Consider the following 24,370-nt stretch of genomic DNA (forward strand, 5'->3'; position numbering starts at 1 on the left):
CTGTGTTTCTGACTTAGAAGGCCTAATCAGAGTCACATTGCCTCTTACAGACTTCTTTAGAGCAGGTGTGGTCTTGACTGTTTTTCTCTTTTTCTGGATGCAGTACAATGCCTGGCATGTAGAATTTCAAGTCTTTCTTAAAGTGATTGTGTTGATTTGAAAAATCAGTTTTCTCTGTGTGAAACAAAAGACTGGGTTTTAAATGGTTAAGAGACCACATTCCCTTCAGTATAGGAGTTTCCCACAGAGATGCGAAGGCTCTCGACAAAGCTAAAATGAAACATCTGCCTAAGGTATGATTTTATGGAAAGGTTAAGTGCTTATTCCTTTATAAAATAAAACTAATCAGATCAAGTTTCTACAACAGATGTTTCCTTTCTTGGCCATTTCTCTTTTCAATCAAATCATGATGACCCCAAAACTGGTAAGATCTGAAGTCTGGGGGACACAGTGGCATAAATTCACGCCCTACTTTATATCACATGTGAAACAACATACAATTTCATTCATTTCCGATTGTCCCTAAATCCTTAGGGCCAGATCCCCATGGTAAGAATTTCTTGGTGCAGCACCTCTGTCATTCATGTTCTGAGAGAAAGCTCTGCTTCTTGTAAACCAATTCAAATAAATGACAGGAACCTCTTTACAGAGTGGCTGTCAAAGTTTTCACCACTGAGCCTGAGAGCATTGCCTTACTATTCAGAGAGAAAAAGGAAGACATTTAATTCATTGCTTCCACCTAAATATTGACATCTCCCATGTACAGCGGGTAGTGTCACGGCCAGATTCACTTGGCTCCCAACATGGGACGATGAATTAAGTCCTGACTTTCCCTGAACTGGGAAGTTATCATCCCTGACAGCTCAGCAAGCATAGTGTGTGTCTTGACATCATTCCTGAAATGAATCACTAGCATTAGAAGGCCCATTCTTCTAACATGTCATGCTCTGGGAAGGTTGCTTACTGCAGAACTGGCATTAGAGCTCGACGGATGTTGGAACAGAAGCCAATACTCAGCCTCCCATAAATCTTAACACTGCTATTGCTATTGAAAAGTCTTCTTTAAAAAAATTTTTTAGGTGTTGGGTCATGAAATTCACTTTCCAAGGGGTAAAAGATGTACTCTCAGCTCCTGAGGGTTGGAAGCATCCATGTACACCTCACTGTAAACACACATGTACATACATACACACAAAAATGCATGTCCAGTATCTTTAGAAGAATAACCTAGTGCCATGGTGATTGTTATGGCATTACTCTTTTGAAGAAATCAAAAGAAATTTAAACCAAATGGGACTTTTCAAATAAGACAACTCACCTGTCGTTCTTGTTACATGCTGTGGCAGAGTTTGAGGTTGACCTTCCCCAGGCTCATGATTCCTCCACCCTTCAACTCTCTGTGGACAGTATCTCGTAAGTAAGCCAGCTTCATTAAAAGCTGCCATATTCCCAGAAGGCTCTGAACATCCTGACTGCAGCAATCTGCCACCAAAGCAGAAGAAAGTGCTGTCTGCCCCATGGCCCTTCCCTTTCAGGTTTCTAAATGATCTGTCAAGGGCTGTGGAGCCAGAGGCCTGTACTGCTTGATGGCTGCTTTCCTGCGAAAGTGGCATTTCCTTTCCGGCCCCCACAATGGACATGACCTTTATCTCGTTTTCCTGAGTTAAGTGGCAGTTACAGTATCCCTGAGCGTGGTAATTTCTTGCCTCATGATCACACAGGGATTCATTGAAGGTTCTGCAAGGAAGGTTTTCTGATGTGTGTTCATTTGCTTTGCCTTGTTGAAGTTTCCAGTTAAATACAACTAAACCTAGGCAAGTGAGACCAACAGCTCCTGTGACAAATGGAGAGACTATTAAAAGATAACATCATAGAAAGAAACATAAATCGTCAAATGTGAAATCCACAAGTACCAAGGTTAATGGCTTAGAGGGCATTGAAAAGGGTGGGCGATCTATCACCATGGGGAAAATATTAGTTCAGATAGAGGCTATTTAATCAACATTGTTCTGTTTTCCAATTTGGATCTTTCTTTGTATCTATTAAAAATTATAAGAAACAATACCATCTGGAATGTGTTTGACAGAAAAAGTTTTTTCATGGACTGAAATTCATTCAAATTAAAATAATTCCTACATTAAAATTCTTTTCTGCCTAAGGGAAATGAAACTTCCATTTTTTAATCCCATAGTTAATAAAAATAGACAATGTTTAGCATATACCATGAAATTCTCATATACAATAACCTCCTCCCCCAAAGAAAAAGAGATTCTACAAGCTATTGCCATATTTTAATCATCCCTAAAGATTTATCCCCTACCTCAGAATACATCATTGGCTTCTATTAGTATAAAGGTCAAACTCCTTGGCATTCAAGACTCTAATTTGGCCGTAACCTTCCTTCCTAGCCTTATTTTTTTAATTATTTTTCACATTCAAGCACTATGCTTCAGACTCTTCAATTCATTAGTCTTAAAATGTCCTTCTAAGCCTTTTTGTATTCTCTTACTCATGCTTATAATACTTTCTCCTATCTCTGCTTATTTGAATTTCATTCATCCTTTAAAATCTAAACCAATACCTCATGGTTTCTTGATAGTTTTGTGATTTTTTTTTTCATCTTGGAAAGATCACCCCCTTCTATGAACTCCCTTGACATCTAATCTCAGAATTTCTGGTACTGTCATTTCATGTTCTTTGTAGGCTAGCTTATCATCTAAATATAATAGGAAAGGGCAGTATTTCTCAGACTCGAGTGTAGAGTCTAACCTATTTCTGCCTCACAGTTTTTCATCTTGACAAATGGCGTCCTCAGCCACCTAGATGCTCAAACCAAAGTCTCAGTTGCACCCAGCTCTTCCTCTGACACAGTGATTCCTTTTTGTTAGCACTTACAATGATATAAAATTTTGTGTTCACTTATTCATTTGCTTGTTCACTGTTTGTCCTCCCCTGTTAGAATTAAGCACTGTGAGGAAATGGACTTTTTCAGTCTTGTTTGACATTGTATCTCCAGTGACCACAACACTGGCAGAGAGGAGGCACTCCAGAAATATTTACTGAATATTTTTAAGTAAACAGAAAGTATTCTGTTTATGAATTCTAATAATGAAAAGCACTGAGTGGCCTAATCTCGCAAATCTCCAGAACGGTAATCAGGAGAACATGTTGTCAGTATCGACTGAGTTTGGAGCTCTGTGTTCTACATCCAGCTTTATCTATAACTTGCTGTGTGACCTTGGGCAAGTCACTTGCCCTGTAAACTCAGTTCCCTGACTTGAGATAAAGGCAGTGAATGAGTCCAGAATCAGCTTTCTAGACTCCTTGATAGGACTTTGCCTGGTTCTCTCTATGGCAGATAACTTTAGTGAAAATGTGATGATATCTCTTTAAACGTTCAGGAAAAGAGAAGTTATCCAGCATAGTTGTTCCATTTTTTTCTGTTAAAGATGAAGATTAACTAAATAGAATAGCACTTTCTGGTTAAAAAAAAAATCCAAAACAAAAATCTGCTAACCTTTGTGTAGCTTACCAGATCTTAATGTTTTGTACCCCATTTTAATTTATTTGATGACAATACACTCTTGGAGAATGTTGTAACATTTTGAGATAATGAAATCTCTAATAAAGACACAACATTATTTTTTAAGTAGTAAAGTTAGGTCAGAACATTTTAATTGCAAGATCTTAGAGTCTAGGCTATTCCAAATAAAAGTTTTGATTTTTAAATGTCAAAAGTATGACAATAATAAAATTTTAGACACATCTCTATATTTCTTACATGGAGTAAGAAAGCTTAGGACTCAAAGCTCTGTTCTGATACTTTTCTTGGGCACATTTTCTAACCTCTCTAAGCCTTATTGTTTCTCTTCTATCAAATAGGAATAATTAATACCACTCAGAGATAAAGTGAGACAGTATATGTGACATGTTTAACACAGTTCTTTGACATAGTGAGATTCAGTGAGTGGTGATTGTTATGTATTATTGTGGTTATAATTGCTGGTGCTACAAAAGTAGGTTTTGTATTGTTCTATTAGATCCTAGAAGCCTCAGCTATTAGGGGGGAAAGTCCAAACAAATTATTAAGAGAATACTTTGTATGACTGATGCAGTTACTAAACCATAATAAAGAAAGAAAATACCTCAATTTTATTAAACAGATGATTCAACCATTGAAATGAAAGTACATATAATTTGATTATGGGATAAAGTTTCTCTGTAATTGTGTCCAAACAGCAAGGAACCACTCACTCTCCCACTATTGATGCTAGAGCTATGTCTGTATCATGTTACCACTCAGATATGGTCACTTTCTATTAGTACAGAGAGCAAAAGCAGAAAATGAAGCTTGTAGGCAGTTTGAACCTGCTGTCAGGAAGATGGCTGAATTTTCATTGCCATGGGCATTGTTGCTATTTTTTAAAAAGTGTTCTAACAATCCTTCTGAGTTAGAAAAATGCACTATTAATGATAAAAATCTCATCGAAGTATTGGAAATGTTACAGCTTCATGAAAGCTTTCTTTGTTTATCTTCCAGTTCACAGAAGAGGAAGGGTCAAGAGGTTAGGTACCAATTAGCCACTTATTGGTTTAAATTCACGGGATATGATTTTATATATTCTTTGGAATTGTGATGATTTATCTATAGTCAAAGAAGAAAATAAAACCAGAGGCCAAATTTTAGTCCTAAGTCTTCTTCCCACAATCTAGAGATATAGATTATTGATCACACTTTTGCTTTAGGAGAAATAACACCTTAAAGGGAGTAAATTGATATCAAAAGTCAAGAGTTGTCTTAAAGATAAATCTCTCTTAAAAACAGCATCTGTAATAGTTAATCAATGAAGGGCACATTTTTCTGCTAATTTCACATGCTATAACTTAATAGGCATATAATAATATTTCTAATGTTTAGCTTCCTATCATTTTGATAAAACCTTTGGAATCTTCCAGAATTTTTATGTATCTCTACACTAATGCAGAGTTGTTAACTTGGCAAAATCTTTTCTAAAAATATATTTCAAAAATACCTAGGAGGTACTAAAAATTGTATCTATTGTAATATTTCCAAAGCAACCTCCTACAAAATATAAGTTCAATGAAAATTTCCTCTGTGGGGGAAAAAAAAGGTTAATGGTCAAATAAGTCTGAGAAATGCTCCACAGTATATCTTCCTCTTAGAGACTCATAATGTTTATTAGAAAAATGAAAGATATAAGAAATGCTGTGGTAAAGAAGCCTATTTCACTTTAATCCAGCATTGCTCAAATCTATTTGAACCTGATAACATATTGCTTATATAGGCATCTCTTGGTATTTTTATTGGAATATCTACTAATTTTCCCCTTGAACTAGGATTCTATGATAAGAAACACATTTAAGGAAAACCTCTCTGATGCCCTAGTGTTTTTGCCTTTTGTAGTAAACTGTTTCTTAGCACATATAATTACTGAGATGGTTACACATTTTCTAAAACAGTTTATCTTTCTGAAAGGATTTGAACTCACTTTCAAGTGAATTTGATTTCTGCTGGTGGTAATTTCAGTGTCTAGACCTGACACTGGTTTCCATCTATCCTGATTAAAAGTATGAGTGTTAGGAGCTAAAAATCTCCCCTCCCCCCCCACACTTTTCATCACCATGGTACCCCCAAGTACAAAGGATCTTACCATGCACTAAAAGCATACAAACATCTAGATAACTCAACAAATCTCATGCATATTTGGTCTTTGACTAATGACAACAAAACATTACACTACATCATAATGATATATAATAAGATGTAATGATGAATAGTTTAAAAAATTTAAAACTACTATAGAAAAATTAAAGGGTTGAATGGTATCCTTTCCTTAGTCAGTTGGGAGTGGGTGTGGTAATGGGCCAAGTTTATGAACAAGTTAGAGAAACAAAAATCTTTAAAAAATTCAAAATCCCCAAATAGGTGGAAACCAAGGCACAGAGAAGCTAAATAACTTGCCCAAGTCACACAGCAAGTAAGAGCAGAACCAAATTTCCAACCTGGGTAATCTAACTGTGGAGGTCATGCCCTTAATCATCACTTATTTGTTTTTGTTTAGTCCCTAGACGTGTCTGACTCTTTTGTGATCCCTTGGACTGTAGCCCACAAAGGCTCCTCTGTCCATGGGATTTCCCAGGCAAAAATACCATAGTGGGTTACCATTTCCTTCTCCAGGGGCTCTTCCCAACCCAGGGATCAAACTTACATCTCCTGCATTAGCAGGTGGATTCTTTACCACTGAGCCAGGAGGGAAGCCCAATCATCACTTGTACAAGCACTATAAAGCAGGACCCACCAGATTGTCACTATAGCCTCCCCCTTGGCACCCCACTCCAGTACTCGTGCCTGGAAAATCCCATGGACGGAGGAGCCTGGAAGGCTGCAGTCCATGGGGTCGCTGAGGTCGGACACGACTGAGCAACTTCACTTTCACTTTTCACTTTCATGCATTGGAGAAGGAAATGGCAACCCACTCCAGTGTTCTTGCCTGGAGAATCCCAGGGACGGGGGAGCCTGGTGGGCTGCCGTCTCTGGGGTCACACAGAGTCAGACACGACTAAAGTGACTTAGCAGCAGTGCTTGGTAAAGCCCACCGATTCTTACTACCACAGAGAGGCACACAGATATGAGTACCTTGAAGAAAGAGACTAGGTCTCATGACTTTTTGAAACCCCTAATATCTTAATGAATGTATCAGTACGCATCAGTGAATGGATGACTGAAATATAGGGTATTCCTTCATTACGCACAAGAAAACTAAAGTCTGAACAGCAAAGTACTGAAGATCACAGTGCTGGTTATACCAAGACCAGAGCTCTTGGGACTTCCCAGGTGGCCCCAGTGGTAAAGAACCCCCCTGCCAATGCGGAGAAGTAAGAGATGCTGGTTTGATCTCTGGATTGGGATGATCCCCCGGAGGAGGAAATAGCAACCCACTCCAGTATTCTTGCCTGGAGAATGCCATGGACAGAGGAGCCTGGTGGGCCATAATCCACAGGGTCGCAGTCAGACAGGACTGAAGCGACTTAGCACACGCCCACACATCGACACAGAGCTCTTGAATTCTGGCTCAAGGCCGTTTCCTCTGTGTTAGACAGTTTTTTGCAACAGGAAATTGTTGCAACCTATGCCAAATCAGCTAGTATCTTCCTACACTACTGACAATCTCTCTCTTCTGCAAGCCCTGAAAAGGCTCCCCAGTTGCCAGAGAAAGGCATCATTTAGTGAAGTTCAAGAATACGGAGAAGAGATGGGTATGCTTCTCCCTGTCATACCTGCAAAGCCAAGGACAGTCAGCAGGGCCACATCCTGCCCTGGGAAGAGGGTACTTCTGTCCTTTAGAACCAGAGTGAGGTTGGCAGCCTTGGAATCACAGCTGGTCTCAGACAGCCTCAGTACACTGTTTGTAGCGGCTGCAGCCATGGTGGCCAGCGGACAGCTTAGGCCCTTGGCACTTCTGAGCGTGCGAGCAGACTTTATGTAGTTTCTTAAGAATCGGGCAAGCGGGTAGAGATCACAAGTGCAGCTCCACTGGTTCTTATCTAAACTCAGAAGGATTAACTACTTCAGGGGAGTAAAAACATCCAGCATGTGGGCCAACTTATTTCAAGAAAGGTCTACTTCCTGTAGTTGAGGCAGGGGCCAGAAGGCATCTTTCCCAATAAAGGAAATAAAATTGTTAGATAAATCCAGATGCCTGAGACTGTGGAGACGTGTGCCTCCAAAAGAACTGTCCGTCAGATTAGTGATCTGATTCCCATCCAGCTGGAGCCGGGTCAGGCCCCTGGTGTTTCAGAACCAAGACCCTTGCCGGGTGTGGAGGGCGTTGTGGCTGAGCGCCAGCAGTCTGCGAAGCTTGCTGAAGGTGTGATCCGTGAGCGAAGAGCTGGATATTCGGTTGTGCCCCAGCAACAACGACCGCAACTTTGAAAAGCTGTGCAAGGCATCTTCCCGAACATCCTTGATGCCATTTCTGCTCAAAGAGACCAGGGCGAGATTAAACAAGAGGGACAGATTTGTACTCTATAGAGGAGAGATATCCATCAGTGATGATTAAAACCCTCGTGGTCACAGGGCCTGCTGTGGGGAAGAAAAGCGCAGACTAGAAGCAAGTATACACACGTGGGAGGGGAGCACCGCGGAGAGCAGAGATAATCAATACCCTCTGAGCAATCTTATCACCTGGGTAAGAACAATAAACAAAATGAAAATGATCCTCTGATTTCTCAGTTTAAGGGGAAGGCAGCTCTTTATCAGAATGATGGATTTTTGTATTCTTTGTTACCATGACATGTTTATTTGAGAAACCTAAACCCATCTGTTCCTTTAGATGTCAAATTTAATTCATTGTTTGGGCTTATCATCATGGATTTTTTTTTTTTTTTTTTTGAAAGTGGCTTCTCAGGCTTTTCTGTCTGTGAAGCTGTGTACCAACCTACTCCAGCCCTGCTGGCCCAAGACATTCAGTCAAGAGCTGAGCCTGTGTCTGAGTTCCTAACCAGTTTTCTGCAAGCAGTGTATATTTATACTGTAAAGCCAATCACCTTTTTTCTCAAACATAAAGGTGTGGGTTGGGGTGGGGGAAGTGAGAAGGAGCACTGGTTTCTGCTTTTTAGCTCCAGGCTAAAAGTCGGCAACTTGGTAAGGATCTATATTCTCTCCAGACAAGCCGAGGATCTGTCAGTGGGGTTCTCATTATAGTCTGGGCCATCCTGGCCTCCTGTCTAATATCTGTTCCCTCCAATGAAGTCCATCATGTGATGACAGGTGGTACTCAGGGCTTCCAACTGTTAAATCCCTTCACCATAATCACCCCAGAGCTATCACTGCTCTGTCATTAGAAATCAAAGCATTTTAACTCAATAAAGATGTATTATAATCAAGAGTTATTGTAACACATCTTTATCATGCTAAAATTGTTTTGACTGCCAATGACAGCATCATAAGGATGGAAGAGTCCATTGTCCCTGGGAGGTCTACAGGTGATATTAGAACAATCAGCCATGGGGGAAGCAAATCATAATTCCCTTATGAAATTCAGACTATAGCATTGAAACAAAGAGAGGAAAAAAGAATGTAAAAGACAAAAGATTTCCACAGTGCCTTCTTTTGGAAGAATTGCTCTCATTTCTATAGCAGTAGCAAGCCTATGTCATGGGGTTTTGTTTGGGGGGTGCTGTTTTTTAGAATTTATTACTGATTATTGAATTCTGTTAATTCTGGCCAGGCTGGCATTTTGTTCCTTTCATCATTGTTTTTGATATGGATTGAGAGAGGTGTTTTTTTTAAGGATCCTCAGTCCCCTAGAGATTTCTGACTCTGAGGGAGCAAGCTATTGTTTCTGTCAGTTACTTCTTGTCTAGGACCAGACAGCCTCCACTCACAAGTCATCCATTTACTTCTCTGTGTTTATGAAATCTAACTTCACAAATGTGGCATTCTATAAATGAGAAGGAAGATATAGAGGTGCAGTGATGTAGATGAGCAGTATTTGTTTCTTACAGACATCAGCTATCTCTGATTAAAAAAATATATATGTATAGTGAAGTTTATTTGAGTGGATGGGAATTTAGTGTTTTTAAAGTGTTTTCTTCCCTGTCAGGAAGGACAATGCCATTTTCTTCTTAATTCTCATGGAGTCACAGGATTTTAGAAATGAAAGAACTCATTTTCTTCTATTCCATCTTAGATTTGTTTCTGAAATTTTTCGATTGGCAGAGTTTATAGCTTGTTTATCTCTTGTTGGATATAAGGATGTAAATCACATTCTCCTCAAATTTGTTAATAAGGTATCTTATTAAATTGTTGACTTAAGCAAGCAATATGTAATGAATACAGGCAGTGTATCTTGTTAGCATTTCTACAGCTCATTTACCACCAATAAAAAAAGACTACACTTTCAAAATTAGATGCACTTTGATAATAATCTGTTTTGCTGGTACATCACTTAATCTTACTAATGCTGAACAATTGCAGTTCAGGTTTCTGATTCATTGATATTCCTTTCACCCTGTGGTAGGTTTCAAATCTGCACAAAGTATGGACAAAATATAATTAAAGTGATCTATTTTTATCATTTATTAAATAAGTGTGCAACTGACTGAAATGGTGGTATTCTTTTGTGATAGCAAGATATCTCAATTACCTCTAAAGGTCTTAAAATAGTTTGGTTGAGACCACCAGGAACTAACAGAAAAATAAAATAATATTATTAATATATAGTTACTAAAGAAGGCTTGCTCTTTAAAAATGTTTACCTCTTTCAGGCTGAGCCCAGAGATCAGTCAGTACAAAGAAGAGCATAATAATGAATTTTCCAAGTACACTGAACACTGATTTTTAGAGTGATTGGTTTTATTACCTACTGTATAGGTTAGCTGGTGACAGAGAGTTACATCTCTGGTACACACCGCACACGACGCAGGGCAGGCTGCCACCAGCCGCAGCATGATGGCAAAGAGTATGAGCCATCCACCTGAAAGGAAAGTAGAGAGCAATGCATGTCATAATGTTGGCATTTATTATCCAAGGATTTCAGTACATTCAGTTCAGGAGGCATTTTGGTGATTTCTCCTTTCTAATGAGCAACGTGAGTTCTCATATGGTGCCAGATAAATGGCAAGAATCCTTAATTTGAATAGAATTTAAACGGAACCATTATAAGGAACAAGGATATATTGGACAGTGCAGAGAAATATAGCTCTGATTTATAATAACTTTATTTGCAAATTAATTTATTTATTTTAATTGAAGGCTAATTACTTTAGAATTTTGGGGTAGATTTGCCATACATTGACATGAATCAGCCACATGTGTCCCTCATCCCGAAAGCCCCTCCCACCTCCCTCCCCTTCCCATCCCTCTGCTTGTCCCCGTGCACTGGCTTTGAGTGCCCTGTTTCACACATCAAACTTGGACTGGTCGTCTATTTCACATCTGGTAATATACATGTTTCAATGCTATTCTCTCAAGTCATCCCACCCTTGCCTTCTCCCACAGAGTCCAAAAGTCTCTTCTTTATATCTGTGTCTCTTTTGCTGTCTTGCATACAGGGTCGTCATTACCATCTATCTAAATTCCAGATATATGCATTAATATATTGTATTGGTGTTTTCCTTTCCGATTTACCTCACTCTGTATAATAGGCTCCAGTTTCATCCACCTCATTAGAACTGATTCAAATGCATTCTTTTTAATAGCTGAGTAATATTCCATCATGTGTATGTACTGTGTGATAACTTTAAATGGAGTATAATCTTGGGCTTCCCAGGTGGATCTAGTGGTAAACAACCTGCCTGCCAATTCAGGAGACATAAGAAACGTGGGTTCAATCCCTGGATTGGGAAAATCCCCTGGAGAAGGAAATGGAAACTCACTCCAGTACTCTTGCCTGGAGGATCCCCATGGACAGAGGAACCTGGTGGGCTATAGACCATGGGGTCACAAAGAGTTGAACATGACTGAAGTGACTGAGTGCAAGTAGTTGCTTTACAATTATGTACATAAAGTGAATCATCTATATGTATACATATATCCCTTCCATCTTGGCACTCCCTCCCATTCCCATCCCACCTACCTAGGTCATCACAGGGCCCTCAGCTGAGCTCCCTGTGCTAGACAGCAAGTTCCCTCCAGCTCTCTCTTTCACACATTAGTGAGTATCTATCAATGCTACTCTCATCCCACCCTTCCTTTCCCCCACTGTGCCCACCTGTCTGTTCTCCACATCTGCATTTCTATCACTATCTTGTACACTTAAAACTAATATAATATTGTAAATCAACTGTGATTCAATAAATACATATTCAATTCAGTTCAGTTCAGTTGCTCAGTCGTGTCTGACTCTTTGCAACCCCAGGGACCACAGCATGCCAGGCCTCCCTGTCCATCACCAATGTGCGGAACTTACTCAAACTCATGTCCACTGAGTTGGTGATGCCATCCAACCATATGATCCTCTGTCTAACCCTTCTCCTCCTGCCTTCAATCTTTCCCAGCATAAGTTCATTTCAGTTCAGTCGCTCAGTTGTGTCCAACTCTTTGCAACCAGATAAACTGGAACATACCAGGCCTCCCTGTCATTCACCAGCTCCTGGAGTCCACCCAAACCCATGTCCATTGAGTTGGTGACACCATCCAACCATCTCATCCTCTGTCGTTCCCTTATCCTCCTGTCCTCAATCTTTCCCAGCATCAGAGCCTTTTCAAATGAGTCAGTTGTTTGCATTACATGGCCAAAGTATTGGAGTTTCAGTTTCAACTTCAGTCCTTCCAATGAACACCCAGGACTGATCTCCTTTAGGATGCACTGGTTAACCTTCTTGCAACCTAAGGGACTCTCAAGAGTCTTCTCCAACGTGACAGTTCAAAAGCATCAATTCTTTGGCCCTCAGCTTTATTTATAGTCCAACTCTCACATCCATACATGACTACTGGAAAAACAGTAACTTTGACTAGACAGACCTTTGTTGGTAAAATAATGTCTCTGCTTTCCAATATGCTTTCTAGGTTGGTCATAACTTTCCTCCCAAGGAGTAAATGTCTTTTACTTTCATGGCTGCAATCACCATCTGCAGTGATTTTGGAGCCCCCAAAACCAAAGTCAGCCACTGTTTCCATTGTTTCCCCATCTATTTGCCATGAAGTGATGGGATTGGATGCCAAGATCTTAATTTTGTGAATGTTGAGCTTTAAGCCAACTTTTTCACCCTCCACTTTCACTTTCATCAAAAGGCTCTTCCAGTTCAGTTAAGTTCAGTCGCTTAGTTGTGTCCGACTCTTTGCGACCCAAGGAATCGCAGCACGCCACGCGTCCCTGTCCATCACCAGCTCCCAGAGTTCACACAGACTCACGTCCATTGAGTCCGTGATGCCATCCAGCCCTCTCATCCTCTGTTGTCCCCTTCTCCTCCTGCCCCCAATCCCTCCCAGCATCAGAGTCTTTTCCAATGAGTCAACTCTTCACATGAGGTGGCCAAAGTACTGGAGCTTCAGCTTTAGCATCATTCCCTCCAAAAGAAATCCCAGGGTTGATCTCCTTCAGAATGGACTGGTTGGATCTCCTTGCAGTCCAAGGGACTCTCAAGAGTCTTCTCCAACACCACAGTTCAAAAGCATCAATTCTTCAGCACTCAGCCTTCTTCACAGTCCAACTCTCACATCCATACATGACCACTGGAAAAACCATAGCCTTGACTGGACGGACCTTATTTGGCAAAGTAATGTCTCTGCTTTTGAATATGCTATCTAGGTTGGTCATAACTTTTCTTCCAAGGAGTAAGCGTCTTTTAATTTCATGGCTACAGTCACCATCTGCAGTGATTTTGGAACCCCAAAAAATAAAGTCTGACACTGTTTCCACTGTTTCCACTGTTTCCACTGTTTCCCCATCTATTTCCCATGAAGTGATGGGACTGGATGCCATGATCTTCATTTTCTGAATGTTGAGCTTTAAGCCAACTTTTTCACTCTCCTCTTTCACTTTCATTGAGAAGCGTTTTAGCTCCTCTTCACTTTCTGCCATAAGGGTGGTGTCATCTGCATATCTGAGGTGACTGATATTTCTCCCGGCAATCTTGATTCCAGCTTGTGTTTCTTCCAGTCTCTTTAGTTGTTCTTCATCTTCTGCCATAGGCTTGGTGTCATCTGCATATCTGAGGTTAGTGATATTTCTCCTGGAAATCTTGATTCCAGCTTGTACTTTATCCAGCCCAGAATTTCTCATAATGTACTCTGCATGTAATTTAAATAAGCAGGGTGACAATATACAGCTTTGACATAGTCCTTTTCCTATTTGGAACCAGTCTGCTGTTCCATATCCAGCTCTAACTGTTGCTTCCTGAGCTGCATACAGATCTCTCAAGAGGCAAGTAAGGTCGTCTGGTATTCCCATCATTTAAAGAATTTTCCACAGTTTGTTGTGATCCGCACAGTCAAAGGCTTTGGCATACTTCATAAAGCAGAAATAGATGTTTTTCTGGAATTCTCTTGCTTTTCGATGATCCAGTGGATGTTGGCAATTTGATCTCTGGTTCCTCTGCCTTTTCTAAAATGAGCTTGAACATCAGGAAGTTCATGGTTCACGTATTGTTGAAGCTTGGCTTGGAAAATGTTGAGTATTACTTTACTAGTGTGTGAGATGAATGCAGTTGTGTGGTAGTTTGAACATTCTTTGGCATTGCCTTTCTTTGGGACTGGAATCAAAACTGACCTTTACAGTCCTGTTGCCACTGCTGAGTTTTCCAAATTTGCTGGCATATTTAGTGTAGCACTTTCACAGCATCTTCTTTTAGGGTTTGAAACAGCTCAACTGGAATTCCATCACCTCCACTAGCTTTGTTCATAGTGACGCTTCCTAAGGCCCACTTGACTTCACATTCCAGGATGTCTGGCTCTAGGTGAGTGATCACACCATCGTGATAATCTGGGTCATGAAGATCTCTTTTGTACAGTTCTGTGTATTCTTGCCACCTCTTCTTAATATTATCTGCTTCTGTTGGGTCCCTACCATTTTTGTCCTTTATTGAGTCCATCTTTGCATGAAATGTTCCTTTGGTATTTCTCATTTTCTTGTAGAGATCTCTGGTTTTTCCCATTCTGTTCTTTTCCTCTATTTCTTTGCACTGATCACTGAGGAAGGCTTTCTTATCTCTCTTTGCTATTCTTTGGAACTCTGCATTCAAATGGGTATAGTTTTCCTTTTCTCCTTTGCTTTTCACTTTTCTTTTCTCAGCTATTTGTAAGGCCTTCTCAGACAGCCATTTTGCTTTTTTGCGTTTCTTTTCCTTGATCCCTGTGTCCTGCACATTGTCATGAACCTCCGTCCATAGTTCATCAGGCACTCTATCTATCAGATCTAGTCCCTTAAATCTATTTCTCATTTCCACTGTTTAATCATAATGGATTTGATTTAGGTTTTACCTGAATGGTCTAGTGGTTTTCCCTACTTTCTTCAATTTAAGTCTGAATTTGGCAATAAGGATTTCATGTTCTGAGCCACCATCAGCTCCCGGTCTTGTTTTTGCTGACTGTATAGTGTCCATCTTTGGCTGCAAAGAATATAATCAGTCTGATTTTGGTGTTGGCCAACTTGTGATATCTATATGTAGAGTCTTCTCTTGTGTTGTTGGAAGAGGGTGTTTGCTAATTCCCATAATAAACAAATAAACAGAACTGTTAAAGCATTTGACCATAAATTCAGATAACTCATATGTAAGGCACATCCGTTAGTACAGATTATTAAAAAATTAAGTTACTTGATAGTTTGTTGAGATTTTGTAAATATATTACCTGATTTAATTCTTTTTATTTGGCAACTCAATTTGAGGCTGAGAAAACTGAAGCTCAGAATGGTTAATAAACCACCCAAGGTCACAGAGCCATTACGTATTTAATATCAAGTCTTTTCATTCTAAATCCAGTGTTCTTTCTAGTATGGAGAAGCTAATCTCAGGCATTGAATCTTACATAATTACAACTAAATTATTCTTTATAGCTATAGATGCCACACATAGAGAGGGAGAATGAAGGAGCATTCAGATCACAAGCTCCACTTACCTTTGAATTCAGTTCTCCTATTTATTGACTATACTATCTTAGATAAATTATTTTTCTAATTTTTTTCCTTTACATGTTTAAAATAGAAATAATAAATGCAAACATTACAGAGTTTTATGAGTTTGATAAAACGTTAAGTGTCTAGTATCATTTGTTGTTGTTCAGTTGCTCAGTTGTGTCAGACTCCTTGCGATCCCATGGACTGCAGCATGCAGGCTTCCCTGTCCTTCACCATCTCCCAGAGCTTGCTTAAACTAATGTCCATTGAGTTGGTGATGCCATCCAACCATCTTGTCCTCTGTTGTCCCCTTCTCCTACATTGAATCTTTCCCAGCATCTTTCCCAGGGTCTTTTCCAATGAGTCAGCTCTTTACATCAAGTGGCCAAAGTATTGGAGCTTCAGCATCCGTCCTTCAAACAAATATTCAGGGTTGATTTTTCCTTTAAGATTAACTGCTTTGATCTCCTTGCCATCCAAACGACTCTCAAGAATCTTCTCCAACACCACAGTTTGAAAGCATCAATTCTTCAGTGCTCAGCCTTCTTTGTGGTCCAACTCTCACATCCGTACAAGACTTCTGGAAAAATCATAGCTTTGACTATACAGACCTTTGTCAGCAAAGTAATGTCTCTGCTTTTCAATATGCTGTGTAGGTTTGTCATAGTTTTTCTTCCAAGAAGCAAGAATCTTTTAATTTCAAGGCTACAGTCAACATCTGGAGTGATTTTTGAAGCCCGAGAAAATAAAGACTGTCATTGTTTCCATTGTTTCCCCATCTATTTGCCATGAAGTGATACCATATTTTACCATTATTTTGATACTTTTTTAGTCTCCAATGAAAGAGCACATCATTTGGGTTTAATGTTCAAGAAAAGGCCATTCATTTATAATGCATTTCCTGACTGGTTAAAATATAAAAAGTAAAGGAAATTATAATAAAAATCCTCTCCCATACAAAAAGATAGTTTGAAAATAAAATTTAAAACTAGTAATTCTATCATACTTTCAAGTATTTATTGAATACCTTCTGTTCACCAGCCACTCCTCAAGGCAGTAGGGATAGAATAATAAATGATAAATCCCTAGCCTCATTGGAGAGTCCCAGGTAGCTCTAGTGGTAAAGAACCTGCTTACCAATGTAGGAGATACAAGAGATGCAGGTTCGATCCCTGGGTCACAAAGATGCCCTGGAGAAGGAAATGGCAACCCACTCCAGTATTGCTAGGAAGGGATGTAAACAACAGACAAAAAGTAGGCAATATGTATTAATATGTATTAAGTCATCTAATGGTAAGTTCTATGGAATAAAGGACAATAATGATAGACAAGGAAAAAAAATAACATTTGAACAAAGACCTGGAAAAGGTGATAGCTCTGGTCTGTCCAGGTGGAAAGAATGAAAAAGGCAAAATCCCTGAAGGCATGGTATGCTCTTTTCTCAGGAGGTCAACGTGATCTGATGTACAAGAGGAAGAAGAGTCTAGGAAGTAGCAGGGCCAGGTTATGCATGGCTTAGAGAGGAAAGCAAGGATTTTTTTTTAATCAATATAAAATGAGAGTAACTGGAAGCTTTTTGAGTGCCATTACTTCATTTCCAGTATATTTTTAAAATGATGATTTTGGCTACCATGTTGTTTAATACAGCTTTGTAATAATGTTTTATATGAGGGAGCATGATACCTTCAGCTGTGTTCTTTAGATTGCTTTGGCTTTTGGAGTCTTTTGTGTTTTCATAACAATTTTAAGATTGTTTGCTCTATTTCTGTGAAAAATGCCATTGTAATTTTAATGGGGATTGCATTGCATCTGTACATTGCCTTAAGTAGTACGGATATTTCAACATTATTAATTCTTCCTCTCCATGAGCATAGAACATCTTACCATTTATTTCTGTCTTCCATTTCTTTCTTCAGTATTGTATAGTTTTCAGTGTACAGGTCTTTCACCTCCTTGGTTAAATATACACCTAGGTATTTCATTCTTTTTGATGTAATTATAAAGGAGATAATTTTCTTTATTTCTCTTTCTGATAGCTTGTTAATAGCATAAAAGGCAAAACAAGATTTTATATATTGATTTTTATATCCTGCAACTTTATTGCATTTGTTTATTAGTTCTAATAGTTTTTTGGTGGAGTCTTTAGGGTTTTCTGCATCAAGTCATCCACATATAGTGAGTTATACTTACTTTCTCCTTTCCAATAAGAAGCCTTTTGTTTCTTTTTCTTGACTAATGGATATGACCAGAACTTCTGATACTATATTGACAAGAATGGGCATCATTGTCATATTCCTAATCTTAAAAAGAAAATCTTTCAACATTTCACTATTGAGTATGATGGTAGCTTTGGATTGGCTACCATGTTGAGAACACATTTTTTTTTAATAGGCGGAGATTAGAAGCAGCAAAAGCAGCTAGAACGAAATTATAATAATAATAGCAAAAGATGATGGTAAGGATAAGAGGTAGTCAGATTCTGTATAATTCTTTTTATTATCATGATGCAATTTAATGTAACAAATTTAAAGTCAACTAAGCTGTTCTGTGCAATGGAGTAAACAGGAGTAAACAGATTCTTGCTGTTACTGCTAAGTCACTTCAGTCGTGTCCGACTCTATGCAACCCCGTAGATGGCAGCCCATCAGGCTCCCCCATCCCTGGGATTCTCCAGGCAAGAACACTGGAGTGGGTTGCCATTTCCTTCTCCAATGCATGAAAGTGAAAAGTGAAAGTGAAAGTGAAGTCGTGCCCGACTCTTAGCGACCCCATGGACTGCAGCCTACCAGTCTCCTCCATCCATGGGATTTTCCAGGCAAGAGTACTGAAGTGGGGTGCCATTGCCTTCTCCAAAACAGACCTTTGCTTACCCTCAAATCATGTTTCAGCTAGTGATATAGACATGTAGATATCCAGTTTTAACACAAGAAAGACTTTTAAAAATCTAAGTGAAAGTGAAAAAAATCTAAGTGAAAAATATACGCATTTGAATGCAGAGTTCCAAAGAACAGCAAGGAGAGAGAAGAATGCCTTCTTCAGTGATCATTGCAAAGAAATAGAAGAAAACAATAGAATGGGAAAGACAAGAGATGTCTTCAAGAAAATTAGAGATACCAAGGGAACATTTCATGCAAACAAGGGCATGAATGTTGTCTGTTAGGACCTAACAGAAGCAGAAGATATTAAGAAGAGGTGGCAAGAATACACAGAAGAACCATACAAAAAAGATCTTCATGACCCAGATAACCACAATGGTGTGATCACTCACTCTTAGAGCCAGACATCCTGGAATGTGAAGTCAAGTGGGCCTTAGGAAGCATCAATAGGAACAGCAAGTGCAGGTGATGGAATTCCAGTTGAGCTATTTCAAATCCTGAAAGATGATGCTGTGAAAGTGCTGCACTCAATATGTCAGCAAATTTGGAAACCTCAGCACTGGCCACAGGACTGGAAAAGGTCAGTTTTCACTCCAATCCCAAAGAAAAGCAATGCCAAAGAATGCTCAAACTACCACACACTAGCAAAGTAATGCTCAAAATTCTCCAAGCCAGGCTTCCACAGTACATGAACCATGAACATCCAGATGTTCAAGCTGGATTTAGAACAGGCGGAGGAACCAGAGATCAAATTGCCAACATCCACTGGATCACCGAAAAAGTAAAACAGTTCCAAAAAAACATTTATTTCTGCTTTATTGACTACCTCAGGCCTTTGACTGTGTGGGTTGCAACAAACTGTGGAAAATTCTTCAACAGATGGGAACATTAGACCACCTGAGCTGCCTTCTGAGAAACCTGTATGCAGGTCAGGAAGCAGCAGTCAGAACTGGACATGGAACAACAGACTGGTTCCAAATAGGGAAAGGAGTTCATCAAGGCTGTATGTTGTCACCCTGCTCATTTAACTTATATGCAGAGCACATCATGAGAAACGCTTGGCTGGATGAAACACAAGCTGGAATCAAGATTGCCAGGAGAAATATAAATAACCTCAGATATGCAGGTGACACCACCCTTATGGCAGAAAGTGAAGAAGAACTAAAGAGCCTTTTGATGAAAGTGAAAGAGGAGAGTGAAAAAATTGGCTTAAAGCTCAACATTCAGAAAACTAAGATCCTGGCATCCCATCACTTCATGGCAAATAGATGGGGAAACAGTGAAAGACTTTATCTTGGGGGGCTCAAAAATCACTGCAAATGGTGACTGCAGCCATGAAATTAAAAGATGCTTGTTCCTTGGAAGAAAAGCTATGACTAACCTAGACAGCAAGTTAAAAAGCAGAGATATTACTTTGCCAACAAAGGTCCATCTAGTCAAAGCTATGGTTTTTCCAGTAGTCATGTATGGATGTGAGAGTTGGACTATAAAGAAAGCTGAGCCCTGAAGAATTGAAGCTTTTGAACTGTGGTGTTGGAAAAGACTCTTGAGAGTCCCTTGGACTGCAAGGAGATCCAACCAGTCCATCCTAAAGGAAATCAGTCTTGAATATTCATTGGAAGGACTCATGCTGAAGCTAAATCTCCAGTACTTTGGCTACCTGATGCGAAGAACTGACTCGTTGGAAAAGACCATGATGCTGGGAAAGATTGAAGGCAGGAGGAGAATGGGATGACAGAGGATGAGATGGTTGGATGGTATCACTGACTCTAAGGACATGAATTTGAGTAAGCTCCAGGTGTTGGTTATGGACAGGGAAACCTGGAGTGCTGCAGTCCATGGGGTCACAAACAGTCAGACACAACTGAGCAACTGAATTGACTGAACTGAAGTGAAAGTGAAAAATTATTTTGTGAAATCCTTGGATACTTTCAAAAAAGATGTATCTTGTAAGTTGGACTTAAAGAGGGCAAAGGGTTTCTACAGGCAGAGAATAAGAGTTAGATAATTCTAGACTGAAAAAACAGTAAGAACAATGTTCTACACTGAGCAGAAGATCTAAGTTCCCTTCTTTTAGCCTCCCTGGACTGCTTAGAGTCTGCCCTATCCATATGTGTTTCAGAGGTCAGCCAGAGAATTAGGCAGAGTCTATATACAAATGGGCCTCCCAGGTAGCCATGGTGGTATAGAACCCACCTGCCAGTGCAAGAGACATAAGAGGCAGGGTTTCAATCCCTGGGTAGGAAAGATCCCCTGGAGGAGGTCATAGCAATACACTCCAGTATTCTTGCCTGGAGAATCCCATGAACAAATGGAGCCTGGCATGCTACAGCCCATGGGGTCACAAAAAGTTGGACATGACTGAAGAGACTTACAAATCCAAATAATGGGGCTCCCTCTCCCAGACCCTTTTCTTCCAGGATTCCTCCTCATTTTTAGTGCTAATGTTTAATAAAGAGGATTTTTGGTTGCCCCCTCAAGATTCCTGCCCCCTGGTATGCTACTGCTACTGCTAAGTCGCTTCAGTCCTGTCCGACTCTGTGCAACCCCATAGACGGCAGCCCACCAGGCTCCACCGTCCCTGGCATTCTCCAGGCAAGAACACTGGAGTGGGTTGCCATTTCCTTCTCCAATGCAGGAAAGTGAAAAGTGAAAGTGAACTCGCTCAGTCGTGTCCGACTCTTAGCGATCCAATGGACTGCAGCCTACCAGGCTCCTCCATCCATGGGATTTTCCAGGCAAGAGTACTGGAGTGGGGTGCCATTGCCTTCTCCCTGCCCCCGGTATACATGCCAGGAATAACTCCTTTCATTTGAGTGTGAGCAGAATCTATGCATATGATGAGCAATTAAGCACATAATTATGTTTTCTAATATGGCAAAACAAAGATTATCCTGTGTGGGTGTGCCCTACTCAAATGTGCCCCTTTCAGTCAGTTCAGTTCAGTTCAGTCACTCAGTCGTGTCCAACTCTTTGCGACCCCATGAACCACAGCACACCAGGCCTCCCTGTCCATCACCATCTCCTGGAGTTCACTCAAACTCAAACTCAAACTCACCTTTAAAAGCAAAGAATTTTTCTTCAGTTGGTTATGGAGGGCGAGGTTTAGAGTCATGTCCTTGCTTGTCAGGAAGAAAGCAAATGAATATGTTGTGAACTGCTTATAGGGGCTGTGTGGCAGGGAGCTGTGGGCATCCTCTGGAAGCTGACAGTCACTGCTGAACAACAGTTGGCAAGAAAATAAGGACCTGAGTCATACAACCACAAGGAAATGAGTTCTTCCTGTACCAACCAGCTGGGAAGAGACTCACATTATATTCACGGAGTGCACTGATGCCATAACTTTAATCTGTTGAGGCCCCGAGCAAAGGACCCAGTTAACCTGTACTAAACTCTGACCCACAGAAACTGTGAGCTAATAAATTGGCATTATTTTAAACCACGGCATTTTTGATGATTTGTTAGACAACTTTATGTGTGCTCAGTTGTTTCCAACTCTGTGCAACCCATGAACTGTAACCTGCCAGGCTCCTCTGACAATCGGATTTTTCAGGCAAGAATACTGGAGGGGGTTGCCATTTCCTACTCCAGGGGATCTTCCCAACCCAGGGATCACTTTCATCTCCTGTGTCTCCTGCATTGGCAGGCAGATTCTTTTTACCACTGAGCCACCTGTGAAGTGAAGCGAAAAACAGAAGGAAGAATTATCCTTAGAGCAATGTCCTTGAGTAGATTAGCAGGGATAAGATCTAGCACAGTTCACTTCAGTCACTCAGTCGTGTCCCACTCTTTGCAACCCCATGAATCGCAGCACGCCAGGCCTCCCTGTCCATCACCATCTCCCGAAGTTCACACAGACTCATGTCCATTGAGTCAGTGATGCCATCCAGCCATCTCATCCTTGGTCGTCCCCTTCTCCTCCTGCCCCTAATCCCTCCTAGCATCAGAGTCTTTTCCAATGAGTCAACTCTTCATATTAGGCGGCCAAAGTACTGGAGTTTCAGCTTTAGCATCCTTCCTTCCAAAGAAATCCTAGGGTTGGTCTCCTTCAGAATGGACTGGTTGGATCTCCTTGCAGTCCAAGGGACTCTCAAGAGTCTTCTCCAACACCACAGTTCAAAAGCATCAATTCTTCGGCGCTCAGCCTTCTTCACAGTCCAACTCTCACATCCATACATAACCACTGGAAAAACCATAGCCTTGACTAGAGGGACCTTAGTTGGCAAAGTAATGTCTCTGCTTTTGAATATACTATCTAGGTTGGTCATAACTTTTCTTCCAAGGAGTAAGTATCTTTTAATTTCATGGCTGCAGTCACCATCTGCAGTGACTTTGGAGTCCCAAAAAATAAAGTCTGACACTGTTTCCACTGTTTCCCATCTATTTCCCATGAAGTGAAGGGGCCGGATGCCATGATCTTCGTTTTCTGAATGTTGAGCTTTAAGTCAACTTTTTCACTCTCCTCTTTCACTTTCATCAAGAGGCTTTTAGTTCCTCTTCACTTTCTGCCATAAGGTTGAAGGAACTGCCCTCAGATAGAATCGGGCAAAGTTCATCTATAGAAAAGGAAGTGAAGGCAGATTATGTGAGTTTAGACATAGGTAGGTGGTTGAAATAGTAGTAGAAGCTATAGGTTTGAGGGAAGAGGAGAAGGTTCAAAATAGCCACCTAGAGTGTGAAAAAGAATGAGCTAGGAATATGAAATAGGCTCTCTGAGCAGTACTAAGGTCCACTTCAGATTAGAGTGTCATAATTTTGAAATAAGACCTGTCAGGATGATTTAATCAAGACTAGGATTTTTCCAATTGTGTACAATTACACAATAGGGCAAGGGAGCTGAGGCTGTGTGGAAGGGAGTGGTTATGATTGCCAATGAAATCCAAGCTAAATCAGGGAGGAAATGCGGTGACCCTGTGACAGTGAAAAGATGGTAACAGGAACAGAAAGTAGGGGAGACAGATTAGATGATAGATAGAAGATAGAGCAATATTGACAAGAATAAGGCTTTTAAAGCTGAGTAATACACACGCACACACTATATATATACACACATATACATAGGTATTGGTTTATTGCACTGTTTTCTTCTGCTTTAGGGTACATTCGAAAATCATCACAATAAAAAGCAGGGTTTTCTTAAGTGGTGAGATGGTTTATGTGGTCAAATTTGTTGGAGTCAGGGTTCTGGAAGAAGTGAGCTAGCTAGGAAGGAGACAGAGCCCTGGGAGTGATCTGATGGAAAGTGTGAGGTGGAATAGCTCGGAGAAGTTGCAAGCATTGCTAGTAATAGAGTCTAGGGTATGAATGACCAGCGAGCTGATTAACTAAAGGAAGGTAGAGGATAAGATCAGCAAAGAAGAGGAGACAAAGGAACCCGGAAGTCAGGGGTCACCTTTGTGATTACCTGCTTGGATAATAAAAACACTGAGAGTCATGCTAGAGAACAGGGCAGTGAGCCAGATGCAAAGTCTTGGACCAAAGGAGAGCAGCTCTGTGGAAAAGCTTGACAAACTGGTGGCTTTTCAAGGAGAAACCATTTGGAATTTGCAAAGTCCGTGGGAAAGACACAGACCCCTGCTTACCCCACTATCACGGCACACTCCTGGAGGTACAGGAGCATGCAAGAGAAAACAGCTTCCTCCTGGAGAGCTCCGGGGGATGCAGCGTCCTCAGGGGAGGGCTAGATATTAAGGGAGAAATTGTTCTACTAAGAATCTAAATTAGTTGGTTACAGCACCTGAATGTTAAATTGGGCTATCCACCTCCTGGCAGTGAAAGTTTCATAAAGGGAGAAATGATAGGTTATGTAGTCCTTAGGACCTGACAAAAGGAGGCATATAATTTCTTCAAAAGAGACCGACGTTTTCTAAAATCCCAAGAATTTTTTCCCCGGATCTATACTCGCTTATATATCCC

At 40.4% G+C, this 24,370-nt stretch overlaps 2 protein-coding genes across 3 annotated transcripts in view; one reads left to right on the top strand and one right to left on the bottom strand.

The window, feature by feature from the left end:
- The window catches only part of TNNI3K (TNNI3 interacting kinase), a 339,724-nt gene that overhangs the window by 246,676 nt on the left and 68,678 nt on the right, over window positions 1-24,370 (top strand). The window lies entirely within an intron of this gene.
- Window positions 1-24,370, bottom strand: part of LRRC53 (leucine rich repeat containing 53) — an 87,703-nt gene that overhangs the window by 3,684 nt on the left and 59,649 nt on the right. Inside the window, 4 exon segments of the mRNA XM_060400299.1 lie at window positions 1,319-1,834; window positions 7,300-8,045; window positions 8,047-8,104; window positions 10,386-10,499. Of these exon segments, the coding sequence (XP_060256282.1) occupies window positions 1,319-1,834; window positions 7,300-8,045; window positions 8,047-8,104; window positions 10,386-10,499 (1,434 nt within the window).

This window comes from Ovis aries, chromosome 1 (assembly GCF_016772045.2).
Source record: "Ovis aries strain OAR_USU_Benz2616 breed Rambouillet chromosome 1, ARS-UI_Ramb_v3.0, whole genome shotgun sequence".
Taxonomy (NCBI): domain Eukaryota; kingdom Metazoa; phylum Chordata; class Mammalia; order Artiodactyla; family Bovidae; genus Ovis; species Ovis aries.